The 23,912-nt window shown below is 50.3% G+C and overlaps 1 protein-coding gene across 4 annotated transcripts in view; it reads right to left on the reverse strand.

Annotated features, from left to right (window-relative positions):
• Ssh1 (slingshot protein phosphatase 1) overlaps positions 1 to 19,308 on the reverse strand; it is a 52,243-nt gene extending 32,935 nt beyond the window's left edge. Inside the window, exons 1-3 of one of the 4 annotated variants that reach the window (XM_085680666.2) lie at positions 19,183 to 19,308; positions 15,049 to 15,089; positions 1,134 to 1,237 (exon numbers count right to left, since the gene is read on the reverse strand). In XM_085680666.2, coding sequence (XP_085536792.2) covers positions 1,134 to 1,237; positions 15,049 to 15,089; positions 19,183 to 19,251 — 214 coding nt within the window. In that variant the 5' untranslated portion in view covers positions 19,252 to 19,308. Of the gene's footprint in view, positions 1 to 1,133; positions 1,238 to 4,256; positions 4,584 to 7,448; positions 7,594 to 13,427; positions 13,541 to 15,048; positions 15,090 to 19,182 lie in introns of those variants that run through there. The other 3 variants (XM_048450098.3, XM_087903716.1, XM_048450088.3) reach the window with 3 other exon arrangements.
• Positions 19,309 to 23,912: the final 4,604 nt, after the last annotated feature.

Genomic DNA, 23,912 nt, shown 5'->3' on the forward strand with positions numbered 1-23,912 from the left:
GTTTTTCTTTCAAGATAGGGTTTCTCTGTGTAGCCCTAGCTGTCCTGAAACTCGGTCTGTAGGCCAGACTGGTCATGAACTCAGGGTTCTGCTTGCCTCTGTGTCCCGAGTGCTGGGATTAAAGGCCCGTTTGTTTGTCTATTTTCAACAGAATAGTTTCACTAAGTGACTTAGGTATCCTAAAATACACTACGTAGCCTAGGCTGGCCTTGAACTCATGATCCTCCTGCTTCTACTCTACCCTCTAGTGTTGGTTCACAGACTGACTGCCAGAATGCTCCAAATCAAGCATCGTTTCCACACACCACAATGCCTCCTGTACGGGACACTTACTTTCTTAAATGACAGCAGGCCTAAATCTTGGTTGACAGGATCAGTATGTTAAAACGCAGGCTGAGCTCCAGCATTTGACATAAGATGCTGGGTAAGTAGAGGCCAAGCAAACAGAGTGAACCTGGGGGTGAGACAATGTCCGGCTGTCCACAGTCTCATCCCAGCTCTCCTGGAAGACAGAGGGGCCTCCCTGTCATGTAAACACTCAGACCCCGGCAGCCTCCCTCAGAAGGACTCTAGACCAATGACTGTCACAAAGGACCCCTTGTGTTCATCTTGAATTCCACCTTCAATTTGGCTTCATTTCTACAGTCACGCAGTCTAAAAAATCCAACCTTGGTACTTGACAGGCATTTTTACTCGTTTATTTTTGGGGCCTACATTATTATTCAGTCTGTCCCCAACTCTATTACTTCTGTCCTTCCCAAAAGGCAGCTATTATAGGATAAAGGCATCCTGTCACATAAACACTCAGAGTGCAGCCAAAGGCTCTTACATGGCCTCCTCGAGGGATTTTCAAATGTTCGGGTGAGCTACGAAGAACCTCGGAGGCGGTCTTCAAGCGACAGCTTACAGCTGTGCCACGTGCTGGTCCGTTTGTCCAAGCCTCACTGTACAAGCTGAGATATTAACTGACAGAGAACGCACAGGGAATCTTTGCATCCCAGCAACTAGGCTGGTCATTACAAACCCATGATGCCCTGCTTCCCTGGCTGTGAGACCCAGAAAACGACTCCTCTCCTGCTGTGGAAGGTTCTCCTGTGGCACAGAAAGGATCCCAACGTAAGAGCTTGCATCACCTGCATGCTTGTGAGGGTGCTGAAGACTCCGCTGGCTCTGAGCGCTGTTCCCCTGCTGCAGGAAGAGCGCCGCTCCTTTCACCATGAAAAAGCTCTCGCTCAAGCTAGAAGAACAAAGCAGGGCCCAGTTAGTGATCTCGAGAGAGACAGGCAAGACGCGCTACAGAGGGGACGCTGAGGGTGGACAGGCTGCATGCGACACACAATGGGACGATGGCAGTTGCAGTTCTCAGGGGGCAAATGATACTTTGGTGGCAGATGCCTTTAATCCCAGCACTCGGGAGGGAGAGGCAGGTGGATCTCCGAGTCTGAGACCAATCTGGGCTACAGAGAGAGTTCCAGGACAGTTAGACTACATAGAGAATCCCTGTCTGGGGGGCGGGGAGGAAATAAAACATCAAAAGCATCAAAATGAGGGGCAAGTCTATGATTCCTATTGCTTAAAAGACCAGCCTGGGCAAATAGAAAGCGTAAAAAAAGGGGGGGGGGCTGGGAATTGATAACTCAGTGATAGAACATTTGTATTACAATAGACCCTAGGATTAATCCCTAGTGACACCCACACTCACACACCCCTCTCTGTTGCTCTCTGATACACACACCCCTCACATACACACTTCTCTCACACATATCTCTCTCTCGCACACACACACTTCACACACACATACACATGCCTCACACACATTTCACACGCCTCACACACGCTTCACACACATCTCTCACACACACACGCCTCACACACACATACACCTCACACACACGCCTCACACACACATACACCTCACACACACGCCTCACACACACACACCTTACACACATGCTTCACACACACATCACACACACGCCTCACACACACCTCACACACATGTACACACATGTACACACACATACACACACCTCACACACATGCCTCACGCAGTAAGGCTAGGGTGCACAACAGGGCAAAGAAGAAACCAAACAACAGAACATATTCTTGCAACTTTTCACTTATAATTTGGTTAATGATTTTCTTCTTTCAGAGTCTGGAGATACGGCTCAGTGGTTAAGAGGCTGCTCTTCCAGAGGACCAGAGTTCAATTCCCGACACCACTCACAGCTGTCTGTAACTCCAGTTCTAGAGAGTCTGACACCATTATACCAATGCACATAAAATAGTTAAATAAGTTATTTAAAAGTCAGGAATGTGAATTCAAGCCAGTCCAGCTATCAAGACACTACCTCAAAGCAAGCTAAATCTAGCATGCCATCCGAAATGCTAAGAAAACACCATTTAAACTTGCATGCAGGCCAGCAGTTTCTAAGATAACTTGGCCTCTATGACAGCGGATTCATAATAAAATCTGAACTTTTCCCCATTAAGTTCTCATGGTAAGGGGCTGGAGAGATGACTGCACTTCCAGAGGACCTGGGGTCCAATTCCCAGCACCCATAAAGCAGCTCACAACTGCCTGCAAATCCAGTTCTGGGGGATCTGACACCCTTACACATACACACATGCAGTCAAAACACCATGCACATTTTAACCTAAGTTAAAAGGAAGTAAGTCATAACAGAAACTGAAAAAACATCGCACGGTAAAAAGAGACTGCTCAACTATGAATGAACGCGGCTCAGCTCGGCTCTCAAGGACAGACCTTTGAACCCTGACAACCCGGCGAAGGGCCATATGACAGACACCCAGTGTCACAGACCCGCACACGCGACGCACCTTCCTGTGCACAGCTGCTGCCTGCACCTAGGAAGGCAGGAATACAGACAGACAGATGTCTCTGCATCCTTACTCCCTCCAGGAAGAGGGACAGTCTGAGCAGACACCCTGCACATGCCCTGTGTCTCCTCCTGTCCGCAGCAGATTCCCATCCCCACACCTTTCCTACTCAGTTTTACAACGGGGCTTTCAGAACTATTCAGATCCCCATGACACCTGTCCAAGAATCTCCAAGAGCTGTGCCCAGGAAACTTAAAACAATCGCCTGTTGATCAAAGAAGCCCGGAGTTGATTTTCAAGGCCAACATCAACTCTTTTTGTTCACTAATTTGAAAAAAAAAAAAACCCTCAGATTGACCAGAAACCAGAGCAAACTGGAAACAGCCAGCCATGAACAGTGACCTTTGCCTTGGAAACCAAGAGCCAAAATTCCCCTTGGTTTCCCTTGTATTTCCTTTGGAAAAAAAGGGACAATGATCAAGAGCAAGCCCTGTGACCTGCTCGAGTTAGCTGTTCCTCTGCCTGATAAGAAGGGGCCTTCCCTGCCACCCATGGGGTCCATTAGGGCCCTGGCACCACCTCAGTTACTGTCAACAGCCAGCCTGAAGGCTGCAGGGAGACCCAAGATCCCATGTCCTGGAAATGTACAGGAAATAGCAGAACACAGTGGCCAAGATGACCTTCAGGCTGAGACCAGGATGCTGCAGAAAGGATGGGAGACCACAGACAAGATGGAGCTTCTAGGCTTCATGAAGCTCCACGGCCTGGCTTCTAGGCTGTGTCCTGGGCCACTGCTGGCGCACACAGTCTGGTGTTCAGAGGCGGCTGAAGAGCACTGCCCAAAGCAGACAGCTGGCACCTGGTTTTCTATGTTGAGTTCTTGATACCAAGAAGCTCAAGACCCTGTGACCTGTGACCTGTGACCCGAGACCCCAGGGCCCCTCCAGGGAACCCTCTCAGACATCAATGTCAGTAACATCACACACCTTTCTCTGGGTACCCAGGGCAAGGAAGCATGACAGTCTACCAATCACCCATCCCAGATAGCAGACAAAATAAATAAATACACACACACACACACACACACACACACACACACACACACAAACCAGAAACAAATCCTTCTTACAAGAGATTTTTAGTCTTAAGACTTACAGAAAGTCTGACACAGACAGAGGTAGCACCCTCCTCCTCCCCCACTGCCCTGGGAAGTCTCAAGCCCACCCCAACGCCTTGTTCCAGGCTTTCGTCTCGGCAGCACAAGTCGGTCAGCAGACACTGCCAGCTACCCTGGGGAAGACTGTGCAGTGAGGAAAACATGACCTTCAATCCCCAAGCCCCGGCTCTCTCACACACACAGACTGCCATCCGAAACAGCTCCCAGGGAGAACACGAGTTGGCTGCGGCTTACGTACTAATGTGGACTGGACACCTGTGAACGGCAGAGGTACTGGGTTGGCCGAAGGAAGACACAGAAGTCGGAAAGATAAAGTTCCATGGCAGCAGCGTTCACGTCTGTAGTAATCCTGCTCACACAGACGGCGCCTGAAGAGGCCCCGCTGTCCACAAGCACGGGCCAGCCCGGTAAGAGGCAGTGGGGCTTTGTCGGACAACACTGCAGTTCTCCTCAGATGATGGTCCCACCCAGAGAGCAAGTGGCTCTTGTGGCCCTCGTCTTTTTCTGATATTTTGGCTTAAAAAGGCCCTTGTCCCAGCATTTTCTGATCAAAAGGGTCCATTCAGAAGAAGGGAAGCAGCTGAGGGTTCTGCAGTCATGGCACGCCCACGGGCTTTACTGCAGGCCTTGGAACAAGCAATTGGTGTGCATTAGGAACCAGGAGGGCAAACAGCTGGCAACCAAGAACCAAAACCCAATGAAAGGACCCCATCCTGGGCCAAAACCACATATAGGAGGAGGTCGCAGGGCATAGCTTTCTTTCAAATCCACAGCCATCCCACCAGGTAGAGTCGTGGGCGGCTGTCGCGGGTGGTTAACAAGGCATTTTCAAAAGGCAGCTTTACATCAAAAAAAAAAAAAGTTTGACTCACATTTATGGCTACCTGAGGTGCCTGGTGACCCTCAGCTTGGGACACTGCAGATGGAGGGACTCACACGTACTTCTGTGAGCATCTGTGAGAGGTATGAGGTGTCCCAGCAGGCCAAGCTGCAAAGTCAAAGCAAATCTCTGACCCCGGAGGGCTGGAGATGCTGAAAGGCTTAATTTACAGGTTAAGGACGGGACCCTGGCAGGGTGTGACACAGGAAGAGCTGGAGACCTGGATCAGTGTCCCCGAGGGAAGAAGCGCTGAGCAGGAGCCCCTGGAAGGTCTTGTCCGGAAGCTTCTCCCAGCTCCAGTGGTCACTTAGTCCTCCCTGGAGGAGTGAGTGAATCACACACTTCTTACTCAGCTCATCCGGGGACTCACTCTCATCCACGTACCCCACACCGACTGTCTCAACTCCGTGGTGGTTTCTTTCTCCCCAGATGGCGGCACACACCTGCTCGGGGCCCACGCGGTGACATCAAGAAGCCAGGACACACATTGTGTCCCACTCCCTTCCGAGCATCCAGATGCAGAACGCACAGCAAAGACCGAGGAATGGCTTGGGGAGACACCTCCAGGCTAGGAAGGCTTGGCTACAGAGTGCCTCCATGTGCCCAGGGAGTCACATCATCTGCCCACTGCCACCACCACCAAGGCTGTGGGACAGGAGACATCATTCCGTCCTTCTTTACTGAGCAGGGATGGAGAGACACTGTGGGAGCAGCAAGGACACGCTGATCAAGTGTTCAAGGTAGGCTTCTCATGTTTCTGAGACCTTGACCACAGTAAACACATACACTCAAGCTGTAAAATGTGGAAGGCTATGAAGCAAACTCCTTAATCTGCCAGTATAAGAAGTTCTCAGCATCCCAGAGCGACCATGAAGGGTGCTTTATAGTCTAGAGAGCTCACCGTCCATTGCTACACCTAATTCTTACAATGCTATTCTGCTGACAAAAGATCCATGTTGGGAGAACGAACTGTTAGAGGTCATTAGAGCAAACAGTAGGAGGGGCTGGAGATGCCCCCAGCTCAGAGCCCTACCTGCCCCATCCCCAGGACAGCAGGACTGACTGTCCAGAATTAAGGTGCACCTTAACATTTAGATGGATTCACAGCCCCGGAAGTTGAGGCTGTGAAGAAGGATGGAGACTATTGAGAGATCCAGAGAAGGCTGCGGATGGGATGGAAAGTTCTCTCCAGCTTCACCATGGCATCCCCCTGTGGCTCAATGTCACAGAGAACCCTCGCTGCCCCAGACATCTTCTATTTGCTGCCTTCAAGCACCTGGCCTGGTTTCAAACACCTTCAGAGTATAAGAAATCAAATATTCAACTCGTGCCCCAGTGGGTACCTGGGGGGGGGGCACTGGGGTTCTCTGGAGGACACGGTGGCTTGGAAAGAGGTTATGGAAGAAAAAATGCTGGCGGGGCCAATTGCTAATGTCTTTGCTACTGGGCCATGCATTGTCTGGCTGGAGGCGTAGGCTTCCCTCAGAGACAAGGAATGTCCAGAGGCTTTGTAGACAGAGACATTTTCTGAGAGCCACATAGCACTCCTTCAGATCCAGCTGGCAGGAGCTGGCAGCTCAGACTATCAGAGAGCTCACAAGAGCAAGACTTTTGTTTCTGCTTAGGTAAGACACCCAGTGCGTCTGAACACAGCTCTGCAGACCTTAAGATGTCCACCCCTGGCTCTCAAGAGCCCTCAGCCTGACGACAGCGCCCTGCTGTGCATCTTTCCTCATCGGGCTTGCTGGGTCCTAAGCCTCTTTACCAAGGGCTGAGGTATAAAGGGGGCATTGTGTGGGAACTCTATGGCAGCAGACGTAACCCAGCCAGCCAGAATCAGCAGGAATGTGAAGGTAATACTTTTTAAACAACTCAGAAATTCCAAAATTGGATGCTCTCAGTTGTCCCAGGTGCTTGTGGCTTTCTGTGACGTGAAGCCCACCCGACATTCATTGCTCGGTGTGGCACAACCTTTCCGGAAGCTCTACCTTCCTCGGTCGCCAGGACCACCTGGTTCAGGCCTTCTTTATCCCTGAGGGCAACATGCTAGCATAAGAACCTACTGCACAATTCAAGTACGGTCAGTGTGCCCCATGAGCTGAACCGGTACTTCATTAACATGCAGTATGTAGTGAGCTTTTGGTCCCAGCACTTGGGCGGCAAACAGGTGGGTCTCTTGAGTTTGAGGCCAGTCTGGTCTATACACGTTCCATGGCTACAAAGACTCAAAAAGAAAAAAAGGAAGAAAAAAGAAAACTCGTAAAAGGAGACAGTGGTAGGACGCCTGTTGTATACTTTCGAGCCTGAGTTCAGGCTTCAGGACTCCACCCTCCGCGAGACTAGCTGCGGCAACACAACAGAATAGCTTGGGAGCGTTCTGCCCACCTCTGGCCACACGCCCAGCTGCACAGCTCCCAATTCCTGTCGCCAACATTCTTCCTCAGTCCCAGAGCTTTCAGCCATGTGTCACCGTCTAGAATTAAAATGTGTGCTAACAACCTACCTAGAGTAGCCACAATTAGCCTGGGCACATACCAACCAAGCACTCACCTGACTTTGGAGTCCAGCGCTCACTTACGATCTCCCACATCCCACAGTGCATCCTCTGCCCTCCTCCCAGGGTCTTCAGAAGCCTGTCTACTCCAGGTCTCTGCCCACAGCCTCCCCGCCCACCTCCCCACGAGGGGAAGAGAGAAAAATCATGCCCTCCCGGGAGGGGGGGTAACAGCAACCCACAGCTCTACTCTGTACCAATCCTTTATTCAAGGTCAAAGTCCAGGGCTTGTTTTCAACATCTTGTTCCTGGACCGCTGGTTGTAAATCTGCCCTGCCAGTGTCTTTTAACTTGATGATTGGATGCAGTGGCCAAGAAACATCCACTTTCCCAGTCAGTAACATAGTTCCCAGATTTGAAACCACTGAATGAAACAGAAAACTACAAGTACAGATATTTAACAAATGCTACTTAAATGTTTTTTACTATTCTGTTACAATGTCTGTTTTATTGCCTGTATGTGTGTGAGTGCATGTGAACACACGGCACAACTTTCATGAAGCAGTCAGAGGACAACATGAAGAAGTTCTTATTGTCTACCATGTGGGTCCCAGGGACTGAACTCGGTCAGTGGGCTCGACAGCAGGTGCCTTTACCCCTTGAACCATCTTTCTGGCCCTGAATGTGAGCAGGCTGCCCCACGCTCCTACCACACAGCTGCTCACGGCTATGCCTTCTCCATCATGGCAGAACTGTTGACCTCCAAACTGAGGTAAAATCAACCCTTCCCCCGTTGTGCTGCTTTGTCAAGTAATTTGTCTCATTGGCAAGGAGGGTAACTGATGCCCAGGCTGTCAGAAAAGCACAATGAGGACAAATGCTGCTTCAAGTACACTGCCCACACACAGGCTTCAAGCAAGCGCAGGATTGCTTCTGCATGATTTGCCCTGGTTACCCCATGAGGATTTAGGTAGAACCTAGAATGGTGCCCTCCTTCCAAGACTTCTGCAGAAATGAAATGAGATACTGAACATAAAGTCAGCAGCAGGATGGAGTGTGACCTAAGCATCCCCTTCCACTGTGCCCTTCTCCTTAGCGAGTGACACACCATTACTGGACTTGTTTATCCTCTTCCTTGTCTTGTCTCCCAATGCTTTTTGAGGCAGATCCATCTTGCCCATGGCTATAGTCCCAGCTGCCAGAACAAAGCCAGGCACACAGTAGTTGCTCAGGAGGTGTTTGTTAACAAGAAGATCCTAAGCAGACTGGGACACAATTATACAGAGATTGACCTATAGGTGCAGACTAGGACACAGGTGTACAGAGATTGAACTACAGGTGTAGCCTGGGACAAAGGTGTACAGAGACTGACCTACAGGTGCAGACTGAAACACAGGTGTTCAGAAGACTGACCTACAGGTGCAGACTGAGACACAGGTGTACAGAGATTGACCTACAGGTGTAGACTGGGTGGGACACAGGTGCACAGAGACTGACCTACAGGTGCAGACTGGAACACAGGTGTACAGAGACTGGGATACAGGTGCAGAATGGGACACGGGTGTACAGAAACTGAGCCACAGGTGCAGACTGGGACACAGGTGCAGATTGGGACAGGTTTACAAGAGACTGGGACACAGGTGTACAGAGACTGACAAACAGGTGTCTCTGTCACCAAACTGTAGAAGGAAATGTCAGGAAAAACTGTTGTTCCTGGGTAGTTCAAGATCATAGTTCATAAACAGAAAGTCTGACCTGTAAGACTCCACAGGCCACCCAGGGCACACCAGGCACTAAGGCTACATACAGTCAGTCAGAAGAGGCCTTCAAGGATTTCCAACCCTGCTGAGCAGGGCTGATTTCTCACACAACCACAAACTGCTACCACCAAGCAACAAACGTATAGTTCCCAGCAAGTCAGTTGCTAAGTCTCTAGCAAGCTGATCCTCAGCAGCAGGTGACTGACACACTGCCCAAGCCATCTCCCTCACAGAGCACACAGCGGGTATTCTATACTCAGAGGACTTCACCTGGCAGAGTATCAACAGAGGCTGGAAAACCCTCTGAAATAAACCCTCGAACAAAGTAGAGGAGGACCAAAGTGTGGGCAGGCCACAAGCAGTGTTTTCAAATGGCAGCCAGCAAAACGGTCTGCAGAGCAGGACATGCTGGTCCAATCTGATACTGTAGGGCAGGGACAGAGGGCAGCCACACTCCCAGCAGCTCCAGAGTGCAGTCTGCTAGGGAACTCCAAGTCAAGGGGACAAGGTGACAGAGTGTGTGACAAGAGTGGAAAGAGGGATAAGGGAGCTTATGGCTTACCTCCAAAACCAAAAGGATCCCAGATGGTCAAGCTTGCTGCTTTGACCCAGACATCCAGGGGTCAGGTGACAAGAACAAAAGAAAACAGACATGTCTGTGACTCTGAAATACTAAAGAAGAGAGCCCACCTGTGATACACACTCTGGAGATGACACAGCTGTGTCACCTCCCCAGTGTCCCTCCTGGCACATAACCATGGTGCCTCATGCTAGCCTGGGGGGCTCCCAGGACAGTGAGGGAGCCAGGAGACACTGTTTCCAGAAGAGGCCAGCAGCCAGGTACACATACAGAAGGCCAGGGGATCACTACGGAGTTGGGGGACCACCACAAGGTATCATCTCCCTTGTCTCAATGCCTGATGACTTTCCAAAGGTATTCAGAGAAGCTGTCAGAGTCAGACCCCAGATGTCCCAGCATCCCACAGGAAATGGAGCCAGGTGTGGGCTGTAGGCTGCTCCTGACCAGGACACAATTGGTGACCTTCTCATACAGATTCACTCATTTTCCTGTGCCTGCAGCCACACCTGATAAAGATATTAAGGTCACACATAACCAGCAAGCACACATCTGATCTCTCACATAAGGAACTTTCCATCAGCTACTAACCAGCCCCAGGAGGCTGCTTTCCAGTCCACACATGAGCCCCACAGAGGCAAAGGCCAGGACTTCTCAGGGTAGAGCTTGGTACACTGGGGCGGGGGGGCTGGGATCTACACAGGCTTACCTGACTTAGGCCCTCACACTCTCATCACCCACAACCCGCTACCTCACATGTTTATAATAACTACAAAGCCCGATCTTCATCCCCTTCAACTACACAAACACCATGTGTAGGGAGAGAACTCACTCATATGAGTAATAAGAGCACTGGTGGCAAGAGATGTGACAAAAATCACAGAGAGCTGCAACGTGAGTGGCGGGGGGGCAGCTTCCATCACGGAGAGAAAAGAGGACGGCTACCTGCTCTCTCTGGGACCAGAGAAGTCGCATGCGAGATGAATGCAGGTACTTAGAAATGTAGCCTACTGTCAAAGACACAGCTTAGGGGACGAGCTCAGGGACCCAAAAACAGGATGTGGGCAGTGTGGGGAAAGAAAGGCAGAACACAGTGAGGTGGGGAACTGGGGGAGAGAACGGCACTACCCAAGAGACATGGGAAGGAACAGGCCGGGAGACCCAGAAGACTGACTGGGATTCAGTAATGCAAAGGAACGAGCCAATCTAATCTCTTACATGACCCTGAAGCACACACCATCACAGCTGCCCCTCGGTATCTACAGGGATGGGGAAGTCCCCCCGTGAAAACAAACATGCAGGTGTGCACACTCTGTATCTATAAGGATGGGGGATCCCCCCCCCCCGTGAAAACAAGCATGCAGGTATGCACACTGTATCTATAGGGATGGGGGATTCCTCCCGTGAAATAAACATGCAGGTGTGCACACTCTGTATCTATACGGATGGGGGAGTCCCCCCCCCCCGTGAAAACAAACATGCAGGTGTGCACACTCTGTATCTATAGGGATGGGGGGATTCCTCCTGTGAAAACAAGCATGCAGGTGTGCACACTCTGGCAATCTGTACTACAATGTAAATAAGGGTAAACAGTTGCTACACTGGATTGTCTAGTGAATGAGTTAAATGAACGAGTTAAAAAAAAACCTCTGCACCCTGGCAAGACTTTAGGACTAAGTACATGCCAGCAACATTGTAACATTTAAACCTTCAATCCATAGTTGTTGACACCAGTATGCAGAACCCAAGGCTACAGAGGTCTGACTGTAACCAGAGACAGAAGGGAGCTAAGGGAGCACGCCCACCCTACAGGGCAGGCTTCAGTCTTTCCCACAACCTTGCACACTGAATAATGGCTGTTTACCACTCTGGGCCAATCCAAAGCAAAGAGAAATCTCTCCTCCACTCTTCTGCCTCAAACAAAACCACCTGGCCGGTCCACCGGTCCACCATTCCACGTCTGTTTTGTTTTCTAGGAGACAGAGAGGAGATCTGAAACGGGAATGAGCAGTGTCTGAAAGAACAGCTGTCAAAGGTCAAACCTAGACACAGAACTTCCTTGTTAGAAAGCAGGATGGTGTCCTTTGCCTGAAAAGTGGGGGTAAACCATCAAGGTGAGTCAAGAAGACGAAAAGGAAGGCTAAGAACACACAGAAGCTGACCAGCAACCCCTCTCCTTCATGAAAACCCAGGACTCCACTCCAGTTTGAGGCTTTCCCTGGGGCCACAGTGGCTTCGGAATCCTGTTGTGCACAGGGCCCAGCTCTGCCTGGATGGGTGACATTCCAGGAGCTGAAGCCAAGGGGAGTTCTGGGTTCTGGTTCTGGAGCTGCCTTAAGTTTTTTGGTCAGTCACCTGTGGGTTCAAAAGAACTGACTCATCTGGACAGCCAGAGGGCCTCGGGTGCCTGTGTGTGTGTGTGTGTGTGTGTGTGTGTGTGCGCGCACGCGCGCGCATGCATGTGTGCGTGCGTGCGTGCACGCATGTGTGTCTTTGTTTCTAAGCAGGTCTTGTGATGTAACCCTGGCTTCCCCTGAACTCTGGAGGCACCAGAGATCTTCCTGCCGCAGCCTCTAGAGCACTGGGGTTGACAGGCTGCACCGCCATGCCACAGACACTTGACGTTGCAGAATATTTCAAGCACAAAACTTGAGCTTTGGATTCATCACTTGGAACAGAGAGATGTCAATGTACACTAAGGCACCAACTCCATCTTCTGTCAGGTTCCAGAAAGCTCCACACCAAGCAGTTTTTCCCTTTTATTAGTAAGAAAGGACCACAGACACAGCTTCTTATCATGGCTCTTTCTAAGTTCTTGGCTACAAATATCTTCAAGCACTACGCATTCTGCTAATTAAGGGCAATTAAAGACAAAGCTAGTTCAATGTTCTCTCTGGCTCAGTGCCCAGAGAGGAAGGGATGGGTGGAGGGTAGAAGGAATTTTGACCCAAGGGAAGGGTTGCAGGAAGGCACAGGAAGCTGCAGAGGCTCTGGGGCCCCACCACCCTCAAGGAGCTCTCCTCCCAGTTCCGGGCCTGCACCCAACATCCAGATTCCACAGGCCCTCCTCCTACACACAGACACTATGTAGCAAAAGGCAGCCCATTACTGCCCCCAGGAGTCAGCATCTCCAGCCTTGGAAGTTTGGGCCATAAGCTGCCCAAAACGAAGGGTGGAAGAGTCAATTTGTCCTACATCCAGCATAACATGGCCAACAAGGCTCTGGCACTTGCTGTAGCTAACACGTTAATTTCTGCAGAACAGGGTTTCCCACATGTATCACACTCACAAATAACACGGGCCTGGTCAAAGGGGAAGACTTCCTCCCTTCAGTCAAACGTACGAAGACCAAAGACAGACCGGACGTATTTCTAGCACTTCTGTAAGCAGAACACCGGAGCATGGCACCGAACAGCACCTAGGACCCATTTCAGACCCTTCCTTCCTTTACAATTACTGATCTTGATTCTCCCACAATAAAACAGACTTTTCTTTGGAAAGAATATCCCTGAGGGGCTGGCTCAGTAATTGAGAGCATGTGTTGCCCCTGAGGATGACCCCAGGTTCAGTTCCCAGCACCCACATGGTGGCTCATAACACAGGCATGAATGTGGTATCTATACATGCAGACAAAACACTCACACACATAAAATAAACAAATCCTTAAATTAATAAAAGTTTGTAAAAATGGGAAATACCTGAAAGTGTGTGTGCTGCACTTACGTATGTATACTCAGCAATTGTCCAGACTTCAGGTGGACAAAGAGAGGGGACCCAGCAGTTCTGGCGAAGAAGAGCCAAGGCGACTTTGGTGTCCCTGGGTGAATACAGTAACTGATGACTACAGCTTAAGGGAATTTTTTATCTATCTATTTATTCAAGACATGGTTTCTCAGTAACTATGGAGCCAATCCTGAACTTGCCCTGCAGACCAGGCTGACCTCAAACTCACAGAGATCTGCCTGCCTCTGCCTTGCGAGAGCTGGAATTCAAGGCGTGTGCCACCACCACCCAGCTAATTTTTTAAAAATGTATTATTATTTCATGTGCCTGGGAATTTTGCCTGCATGTATCCCTAAGCACCCATGCATGTCTGGTGCCTGAGGCCAGAGAGGGAGCCAGATCCCCTGGAACTGGAGTTCTAAGTGGCTGTGAATTTCCATGTTGGTCCTGGGAACCAAACTCAGGTACTATGCAGGAGCAGCCCGTGCTCCAGTTCTCAAGAACATTTGAAGTGAGCACAGTTATAAGTTGGTCACAATCTCACAGAACAAGCCCACCTCACATGAACTGACAGAGTAAGCTGAGTATCTACTTCCAAGAAACCATGCTGTGACTTCAAAAGTAGCAACTTGTTGAAAGCAGGATAAAAGCAGAGGGCATTGTGTAGTGATTATCAAACACAAACAGGAACGTCTTCAAGAAAATGTATCAGCGGCTGATGGGGGCGGGGCAGCAAATGTGATTGCTGCCAAGCCTGAGGGCCTGAATTCTGTCTGTGGAACCCACACGGAGGAGAAAACTGATTGTTCCAAGTTGTCTCTCTCTCTCTCTCTCTCTTTCTCTCTCTCTCTCTCTCTCTCTCTCACACACACACACACACACACACACACACACACACAAAACATCAACAACAAAAAGAAAATGAAGTAGAGCACAGAAAAAGGAGCTATTTGCCTCCTTTTCCAAAGGATAAGTTAAGCAGTTACAGGGCTGGGAGCGTCGTTTAGCAGCAGAATATTTGCTTAGCATGCTTGGGGCCCTGTGTTTCATCATTAGCACTTCCTCCCACCTGAAGCAGTGAGCAGCTGAACACGTATGTTTTCTTACTTAACATTTTCATTTATTGCCAACGCTGTGGATGGACCCACGGCTTGTGAACAATAGGCGAGGGCTTTGTCGCTGAGCCAGATTCCCAGCTTTTTATTTTTTTAAAGATGGGGTCTTACTATGTAAGTCCAAGCTGGTTCCCTTCTTTTTTTCATTTTTTTTTTCCAGACAAGTTCTCACTATGCAGCCCACGCTGGCCTTCAACCTGCAAACCTCCTGCTTTTTCATCAACTGCTGGAATTCGAGGTGTGTACTACAAGTAGTAACTCATACAGCAGTATCTCACCATGTAGCCTTGGCTAGCCTCGAACTCAGAGATCCACATCCCTCCCAAGGGGTGAGATTACAAGCATGCAGCACCATTCCCCAGCACCACTCCCGGCTTCCATTAAGACACTTTCACACAGGTAAAACATCAGATTTTTCAAGCGCAGCAACACTGCTCCTTACCTGTCTGTGAGACCTAAGAACAAACACAAGTGGGCTCACCTGAGGTTCAACTTCCGTTCCTCATCGCTGCCAGCCTCCAACTGTGGAGAGAAAGAGAATGTAACCCTACAGATGCTGCTCTCAGCCCTGACAGCAGGCTCCCCTGGATGCCGGGAAAAGATAAAGGCATCCAGGAGGGAGGCTGGTGTGTTCGTCACACCCCTGCCCTCTCCTTGCCAACCTGATGTGTAGCTCCTGAGTCATTCCCACCACGTTCGCAAGTTTCCGAATGCTTACCCCCATTCTCCGAATGCTTACCCCCATTCTTGCCACAGTCCCGACTGAGCCTGAGGCTCTGCCACCCAACACATGCTTTCAGCCCTCAGCTCTCAGACACACTTGGCTCTGAGTCTTATTTTGGTTTTGCTTTTAAGGGAAACAGGGCAATGTTTTTAGGAAATCTATTTCTCTGTCAAGCCAGGCACTAGTAAGTCCAGCTTAGAAATCCATTCCAAAGCAGGGCCACACACCTGTCATCCTAGCTACTAAACAGGCTGAGGCAGGGGAAGTGCTTGAGCTGGGAATTTAAGAGCAGCTCAGACAACCTAGCCGTCAGGTCTGTCCAAAAAAGGCTGTTCTACAGAAGGTGGCCGGGCACTGAACTCTAAACTCATCCCCTAACCCCATCACTATTTCTTTTTGGGAGAAAACATAAAACAAGAAGAAAACACAAGGCTGCCCCAGAGGGACTTGTGTTCTTCAGGCATCCACTGTGTGGAAGAGAACCTGGGAGCTATGTGATGGTCAGGATTGACTGCGGACAATCCAGCCGGCAGCCAAGGACAACAGGAAACGGGTCTAGCACTAAGATAGGAAGGAAAATGGGCAGCCAGGATATACAGCAAGAGGTGGCAACTTCAACCGAGAATGAGTACACCATAAGGCCCCGGCGTTCGCCTTATATGAAGATTCTGTGTACGGCTTTACAGATACACACACAGGCATGGACCACATTAGCTCCTGGCTGTAAGGGAGAAGAAGAAATGAGGGAAGGCCCACACACCACAGGGCTAGAGGGAAGCAAACAAGCGGCAAACAACACATATAAGCATTTGTTCACCAAGGGCCACTGGGGCGTTTTCGGAGGGTACTACTGGCATCTAGTGGGAACACAGGATGCTGCTGAATGAGAAGGCTCTGGCCCTGAGTGTCAGTGTCAGCAAGGAGGCTGAGACACCCTGGCCCAGGCCGAAGTGTCTGGAGACCTGCCTATGCCTGGGGGAGGGGAGAAAAGAGGAACCCTGCACATTTATCAAAAACAATGTTCCTGTGCACTCCAGGGAGGCTGCTGCAGCTACTCCTCGGCTGCCCTGTTCTCACAAAGGAGTTCAGATAAGGTTAACACGGAAACTACAAGCATGGGATAATTAAAGATCCAGAAGGAAGGAAGGAACGGTGCAGGGAAGACAAAATGAGAGGACAGGATTGCTGTAAGGCCAAGGGCTGTGATTTCTCTTGGTTTCCCAGGCTTCGTGGCTAGCCTTGCTGTGTCAGGAAACTACTATGTCCCTGACTCATAAGTGGCATTCTGATAAGTGGTGGTGATGGGGGGCGGGGGTTAGAGGATCCACAGCCATTTATTTCTCGGTTACCCTCTGAGGTTTTCCATTGAAAGGTGATGTTAGGTCAGGAATGCCAGAGAAGAGCCAGTGAAGACCAGGATCCTTAAGATGCAATGCAGGCCTCTCAGACGAGCTGACTGGGACAGAAGGAGCCAAGTGGAGGAAGGGCAGGCCAGAGATCCAGCCAATCTGGACCCAGATCTCCCAACCCATGGCTCACCTGCTACCTCCGTGTACTTGTGTGTGTAAGTGGTATGTGTTCACGTGTGTGTGCAATGTATGTGTGTATACAGGCATGTGTACTGTGTGTGGATGCTGGAGACTATGTTGGTGTCTTCCACTTTGAGTCGGGGTCTTCTCACTGAACGGATTCTTAATCTCACTAGCCTGGCCATGGAGCTTGTTCTGGGGGTTTCCCATCTCTACCTTTCACATCCCTGGGCATCTGGACTCTTTCTCACATTTTCAGCATTTGACATTCCCCAGCCCTTTGGCTGAGCTTTGTTAACTGGTCATCGGAACTTGTTTTTAAAGTTGGGCAGCGGTAGCAGACAACTTTAATCCCAGCACTTGGGAGGCAGGGGCAGGTGGATCTCTGTGGGTTCGAGGCCAGCCTGGTCTAAAGAGCAAGTTCCAGGACGGTCAGGGATGCACAGAGAAACTCTATAATAACTTAATTTGTAGGCTGGGACAGAGTTGCAAACAGCTCAGCAGTTAAAAGCACTTGCTGCTCTTCTAGAGGACCTAAAATCAGATGCAGCAGCCCCATCAATAACTGTAGATTGTAGTAGAGACTCTCTTCCCACACAGCTCGGATGAGGGGCAAAGGCACCTACAGGTGGTGACCCAGGAGGGTGGGTGCTGAGAGCTTCAAGACTTGGAGGTAATGGGGCATGATCTTGTATCTACTAAAACTGAATTAGGTAATTACAGCTCACAAACTCCTGTAGCCCAAGATCCACAGGATCCAAAGACCTCTTCTGGTCTCTGCGGGCATCTGTACTCACGTGCACATAAAGACAGGCAGACAGACACAGACACACACAATTTAAAATAAAACAATTTTTTTGAAAAAAAAAAAACATGGTCTGAGGATGTAGTACAGTAGACGGAACACACAGGGCCCTGGTTCAACACTTAGCACTAAAAATAATAAAACGATAAAAATGTTCTAATAAATTTCCAGAAAAAATTTTTACCTTCATGTAATGGATTGTTCACTCATGAAATGATATACTAACACATGACACAACCTGAATAAACCCTGAAACCACTGTACTGATAGAAAGGCCAGACAAAGGCAACACTATGATTCTGGTTATATGAAATACACCAAACAGGCAAAGGTAGAGAAAGTAGATGAGGGGCCTCCTGGAGTGGGGGTGGTGAACCAGGAGGGTGAGGTGCTGATAGCTTCTGAACTTAGCAGTGATGGGGCATGGTCTGAGTCAACTGAACTGAATTTACTTCCCAAAAGTAAATTCACGAGCTGTGAATTACATCTCAACTAAAAAAAAAAAAAAAAAAAAAAAAAAAATTTAAAATCTAAAAACGTGTCTGCGGCAGGAACAGGAAGTGATCAGGTGTTAAGTTACCAAAAACAATATGGAAGTTGGTCAGAAATCCAGGCTGAAAGCCAAGTATGGAGGGCACGTCTAAAATGCCAGCACCTGGAAGGCAAAGGCAGGCGGCCAATGCCAAGTTTGGGTCCAGGTTTGTCTATACAGTACCAGGCCAAGCAGAGCTCCGTGGTGAGACAGAAGGAGGGAGAGAGGAAGGAAGAGAAATTTAGACTGCAAAGGCCTGGACAATCCCTCTGGAGCCACTACGTTGTTCCTGAAGTTCTGTAGGAAGAACACGAGTACTCTGTAAACTGATGTAGGAGAACCGAATTGTGTGGGAAGTCTCTACTACAATCTAACTTCTCAGTTGCCCTGCCTAATTGTGTGCAAGAAAAGAAAGAGGCAACCAGAACCTTCAGTCTGTAGATAAAACTCAAGAGCCTCAGACAGAAGGGACCCTGGAGGCTTAACCTCACAGTCGCTCAGCAAATGTGCCTGCCAGTCCCGGCAAGATGAGACCAAACCACAACACCACGGGGACACAGGGCTGTTGAGCCAGAGGCTCATGCAGGCACACACAACCAGGGGACAGGGCCCAGATTTCAGAGGCAACTTCCTGGGCCTGCAGGGCTGGTTCAAGCACAGCGGGCCGTCCCTTGCAGCAGTCTGGGTCTTCAGGGGTTTACTCAGAGGCCTTAGGTTCATGGCGGGGGTGGGGGGAAACGGGCTGGGGTAGTGCAGCCTAGGGCAGGCCGTCCTGGGGACCGGGGAGCGACGGTCTCCATCCACCCCGACTCTCAGCAGCATAGAGCTCAGGCCTGGAGCCCACCCTGTGATCGCGAACCCAGAGCCTTTCCCGGTGCCTGGCGCGCTAGCAGCATCCGCCGCCCTCCCGCCCCCCGCGCGACCCCGACCCCGCGCATGCTCAGTCACCGGGATGCAGACGCCCGCACCCCAAGGGCGGACGCGCCTCCGCTTCACACCTTGCGGGAGGGCGCGGCCGGGCTCACCTCGCTGTTGCTGGCGGAGGACGACGCGGCGCTGGGCGTGGGAGAGCGCTGAAGGGTCACCAGGGCCATCGCGGCGCGGGCCCGGCCCCGGGCCTCCAGCAGCCGGCCGGGCAGCCGCGCCGGGCCCGCCCCTCCTCCTGCCTCCCTCCCGCGTCCGCCCCCGCCCCCGCGTCCGCCCGGCCCGCAGCACGCAGGCAATGATGCGCATGCGCCGGTGGCCGGCCTGGGGCGGGCCCCTCCGCGCGGTCACGTCCACCCGCGCGCGCCCCCGCGAAGGCTGCAGCAGTCCAGCCCTGGCCACACGTCCGAGGCCCCGCTAGCCCACAACTTGGGGAAACTGAGGCCTGGGAGGCCTGCAGAACCAAGGCTTTGCAAAAACGCCTCCGTTTATTCTTTCATAAAAGTTATTCTGCTCCTAATAAGTGCGAGGCGTCGAGGATCCAGAAGCCAATTAGCGTATCCTCCGGGACTGTTAAATCCGCCTGCAGACTTACTTTGCATGGGCTTAGGGTGTAGCCCAGTAGGAGGGTGCCCAGCTCACTCAAGGTCCCGGATTCCAGCCCCAGCTGCTCCAGGGGCTGATCTAATCTATGAATTCCTTCTGGTGTCTAGAAACCCAGCTAGCCGGTGGGGTGAGAAAAGGCTTCTCTCTATAGAGTAGTACTTGCTGGAAGGCAGAGATTAACCGAGGAAGATAGACACCATCGGGTAGGGAACTGTGGCCCACCAGAGGCCCGTTCAGGGAGGGCAACAGGGAGCAGTAGACACATTGAATTGGGTTTGGAAAGGTCACCAGTGGACCTTTGGAGCCGTGAGGTGAGGGAATGCAGGGTGAAGTGCCCAGCATCTGTAAGGGGTTGAAGGACTCCAGCAAGGTGGTACTGGGAGACTTGGTAGCAACTTCTCTTACATACAGCCCCTACCCCTACCTTGAACCTCTGTGTGGTGCCAGACCTTACTGATCATAGGACTCCAATCCCACTACTTCCCTGGGGTTTAGCAGACAGCTCCACCTTTCTCCTCAATGCCCAAGCTGAAACCTGGGGGTATTAACAGTCCCGGACCTTTAAAAGGGTGTCTTTCTTCTTAAATTTTTATTTATTATTATCTGTGTGTGTGTGCGCGCGCGCTATGCGTGTGAACAAGGGCATGCCACGGCTTTCTGTAAAAGTCAGAGGACAGCCCTGTGAAGCCAGTCACCTTTATTCGGTTTCCAGGAATCAAATTCAGGTAGTCAGCCTGGGTGAGCAGGCTCCTTTACCACCGAACCGAACCGTATAACGAGCTCTCAGTGGGCTGAAGTAGGGGGTCACACTGCAGTGTAAGGAAGCCTCCAGTTGCTCACTCCTAAAAGCCACCCGTTAGGTTTATAAAGACCCGAGGATGGCCCCAGTGTCTACCTGCTATGTCAACACCAAGTGTCCTCTGAGGTTTCAGTATACAGCTATACCACAACAGAGGGCAGTGCATACTTTTTGCCTGGGAACTTAGCCCACGAGCTTTTCAGCATTAAGTGAAATAGGTTTTAATGGTAACACCTCTCAGCCGGGCTCGCCAGTCTGGAGCTGTGCTTTGACTGATGGCCATGCATGGTCTCGGATGTGATCCAATAAACAAGGGATATCTTCTCGGCCACAGGCTCCTGAGACTACCCAGTGTCCACGCTTCTATGTCTGCAGCGAGTATGGTTTCCTTGCGATTATTTTATGTTCTCAAAATTCAAATATTTGGGGATTCCCCAGAGAAGACAGAGCCTAGGCTGCCTTAGAGGTGGTGTGCTAGCTGGTTATGTCAGCTTGACATGAACTAAAGTCGTCTGAGCAGAGGGAACCTCAACTGAGAAAAATATGCCTCCAGAAGCTTTGACTGTACAAAAGCCTGTAGTGCATTTTCTTAATCAGTGTTAGGCGTGGGAAAGCCCAGCCCATTGTGGGTGGTGTCTTCTGGGTTATTGGTTCTGGGTTCCATTAAAAAAAAAAAAAAGCAGGCAGAGCAAGCTATGGGGAACAAACCAGTAAGCAGCACCCCTCCATGAACAGTGATGTGGAAGTATAAGCTAATAAATTAACCCTTTCCTCCCCAACTTGCTCTCGGTCATGGTGTTTCATCACAGCAACAGAAACCTTAAAAAGGGGTATCTGGAATTTTTCATGTCTCCCCAGTCCCTGCCCAGGGCCAGTTCTGATGCTCCTATACCTATACCACTGCCACTGGTCCCTACACCCATTCCCGTCTATGGTACTAAGATTCTTGTCCCGTTGCCCTGGTCTTGCTACCTCATCCTACCACAGAACCCCTCTCAAGTTCAGCCCCACCCCTTCTCACTTCCTCCTTCAGCTAAAAGGTTCCTGTCCCACAGTTAGACATCACCTCCCCAGAGTCTGCCCTGCCCCCAAGACAGTGTCCTTCCCAGGATGACAGAGCCCTGCTCTACCCCCAGCCCCTGCCCTAGCACCAGCCGGCATTGCCGTTACATCTGTATCCATCACCCTGTACCTCAGGCATTCAACCTGGAACATCCATAAGAAAGGTCTCAGGGAGGAAGCTGGAATTGGGCTGGAGGGCAGTGAGGGGCTACCAAATACTTAAGGACTTATTCTCCCAAATCCAGTGACAGTTACTATTGTGCTTTGTTGTTATTTTCATTGGTGTGTGTGTGTGTGTGTGTGTGCATGTAGGTGCCCAGAAGAGGGCAACACATCCTCTGGAGTTGGCATTACAGGCAGTTGCCAGCTACCCAGCTCTGGTCCTCTGCAAGAGCAGCAAGCACTCTTAATGGCTGAGCCATCTCCCCAGCCCTGAGATTGCATTCTAGGATAGCAACATTAATATATAAATCTGCAAGGAACACAATAGCAAAACTTAAAAACACAGGATCAACACCAAGTTTGTGATTTTTTTTCCACCCCTGGCTACTCTATGCTTAGCAAGGCACTTTATTGATTTGATTCTGTTTTGAATTAAAAGTTTTAGTGTTGGGGCAGAAGAAATGTCTCAGTGGTTAAGAGCACTGGCAGTTCTTGCAGAAGACCTGGGTTCAATTCCCAGCACCTACATGACAGTTCTCAACCATCTGTAACTCCAATTCCAGAGATCTGATGCCCTCTTCTGGTCTCCTCAGGCACCAAGTGTTCATGGGGTATACATACAGATGCCCCTGCAAACAAAACACCTATACACATAAAATAAAATGAAATAAAAAATATTTAAAGATTGAATTTTTTTTTTTTTTTTAGTGTGAACATAGGTTTATTGAGGAAAAGGAGAAAGAATCCCCAAGAGTGGGAGAGGCTTCAGGGAGAAATACTCTAAAACTCTAAAGGTTTGGTTCGAACCTCTTCCACGGGGCACAGCATGCGGCTTGGCAGAGAAGACAGCACAGCTTTTCCCAACACGCTCCACAGCTCTGTCTGCTCCACGGCTCTGTGCACTCCACAGCTCTGTGCGCTCCACGGCTCTGTGCGCTCCACGGCTCTGTCCGCTCCACGGCTCTGTGCGCTCCACGGCTCTGTCCGCTCCACGGCTCTGTGCGCTCCACAGCTCTGTGCGCTCCACTGCTCTGTGCGCTCCACGGCTCTGTGTGCTCCACGGCTCTGTGCGCTCCACGGCTCTGTCCGCTCCACAGCTCTGCCTGTGCGATTCCCAGGAACCCAGAGCGCAGCAGGCAGCAGGCAGCAGGAGCGACTCCAGAGGCTCCCTGCATCATGCAGATTTTCTTTCTGTGTTGTTGTTTTTTGTACTAGAACTCATTTAGTCATGTTTGACCTCAGCAAATCTCACTAAATGACCCAGTCTAGCCTTGAACTCATGATCTTACTGCCTCTTCTGCCAAAATTCTGGGATTACAGGCATGAGCCACCATACCTAGCAAGTTTCATGACTACTGAAAACAGTGCTTTGAGCTAACTCAGTCTGTAACGTGCCTACTCTGCAAGCATGAGGACCTGGGATCTGTAACATGCCTACCGTGTAAGCATGAGGACCTGGGGTCTGTAACATGCCAACTGTGCAAACATGAGGACCTGGGGTCTGTAACATGCCTACCGTGTAAGCATGAGGACCTGGGGTCTGTAACATGCCTACCGTGTAAGCATGAGAACCTGGGGTCTGTAACATGCCTACTGTGTAAGCATGAGGACCTGGCTTGGATCCCAGCACCCACATTAAAAACTTAGTGTAGGAACACGTGTCTGTAACCCCAGACTCAGGTTTGAAGGAGTAGACAATAGAATTCATGGAGGTCATTAGCCTAACAGAACTCTGTGAGAGACCCTTTCTCAGAAAACAAAGTGGCAAGGGATTGAGGAGGACCTTATGACCTCTGATCTCCACTAAGTGCAAACATTTCTGCACATGTGTGTGCCCCAACACAATGCTACTACTGAGGGATGAGCTATCACTCACCTAGGCCTTACATAAAGCATTGCTTGGTTACATGTGTTAGAGATGCAGTTTGGCAACAGGTAATTTTTTTTTCTTCTTTCTTTCTTTCTTTCTTTCTTTCTTTCTTTCTTTCTTCCTTTCTTTTGATTTTTCAAGATAGGGTTTCTCTGTGTAACAGCCCTGGCTCTCCTGGTACTAGCTCTTTTAGACCAGGCTGTCCTCGAAGTCACAAAGATCCGCCTGCCTCTGCCTCCCGAGTGCTGGGATTAAAGGTGTGCAACCACCACCTTCTATCAAACAACAAGTAATTTCACCGTTGCCACAAATCCCAGCTCCTCCCACCCCAC

Source organism: Myodes glareolus, chromosome 2 (genome assembly GCF_982192425.1).
Source record: "Myodes glareolus chromosome 2, mMyoGla1.1, whole genome shotgun sequence".
Classification (NCBI taxonomy): Eukaryota; Metazoa; Chordata; class Mammalia; order Rodentia; family Cricetidae; genus Myodes; species Myodes glareolus.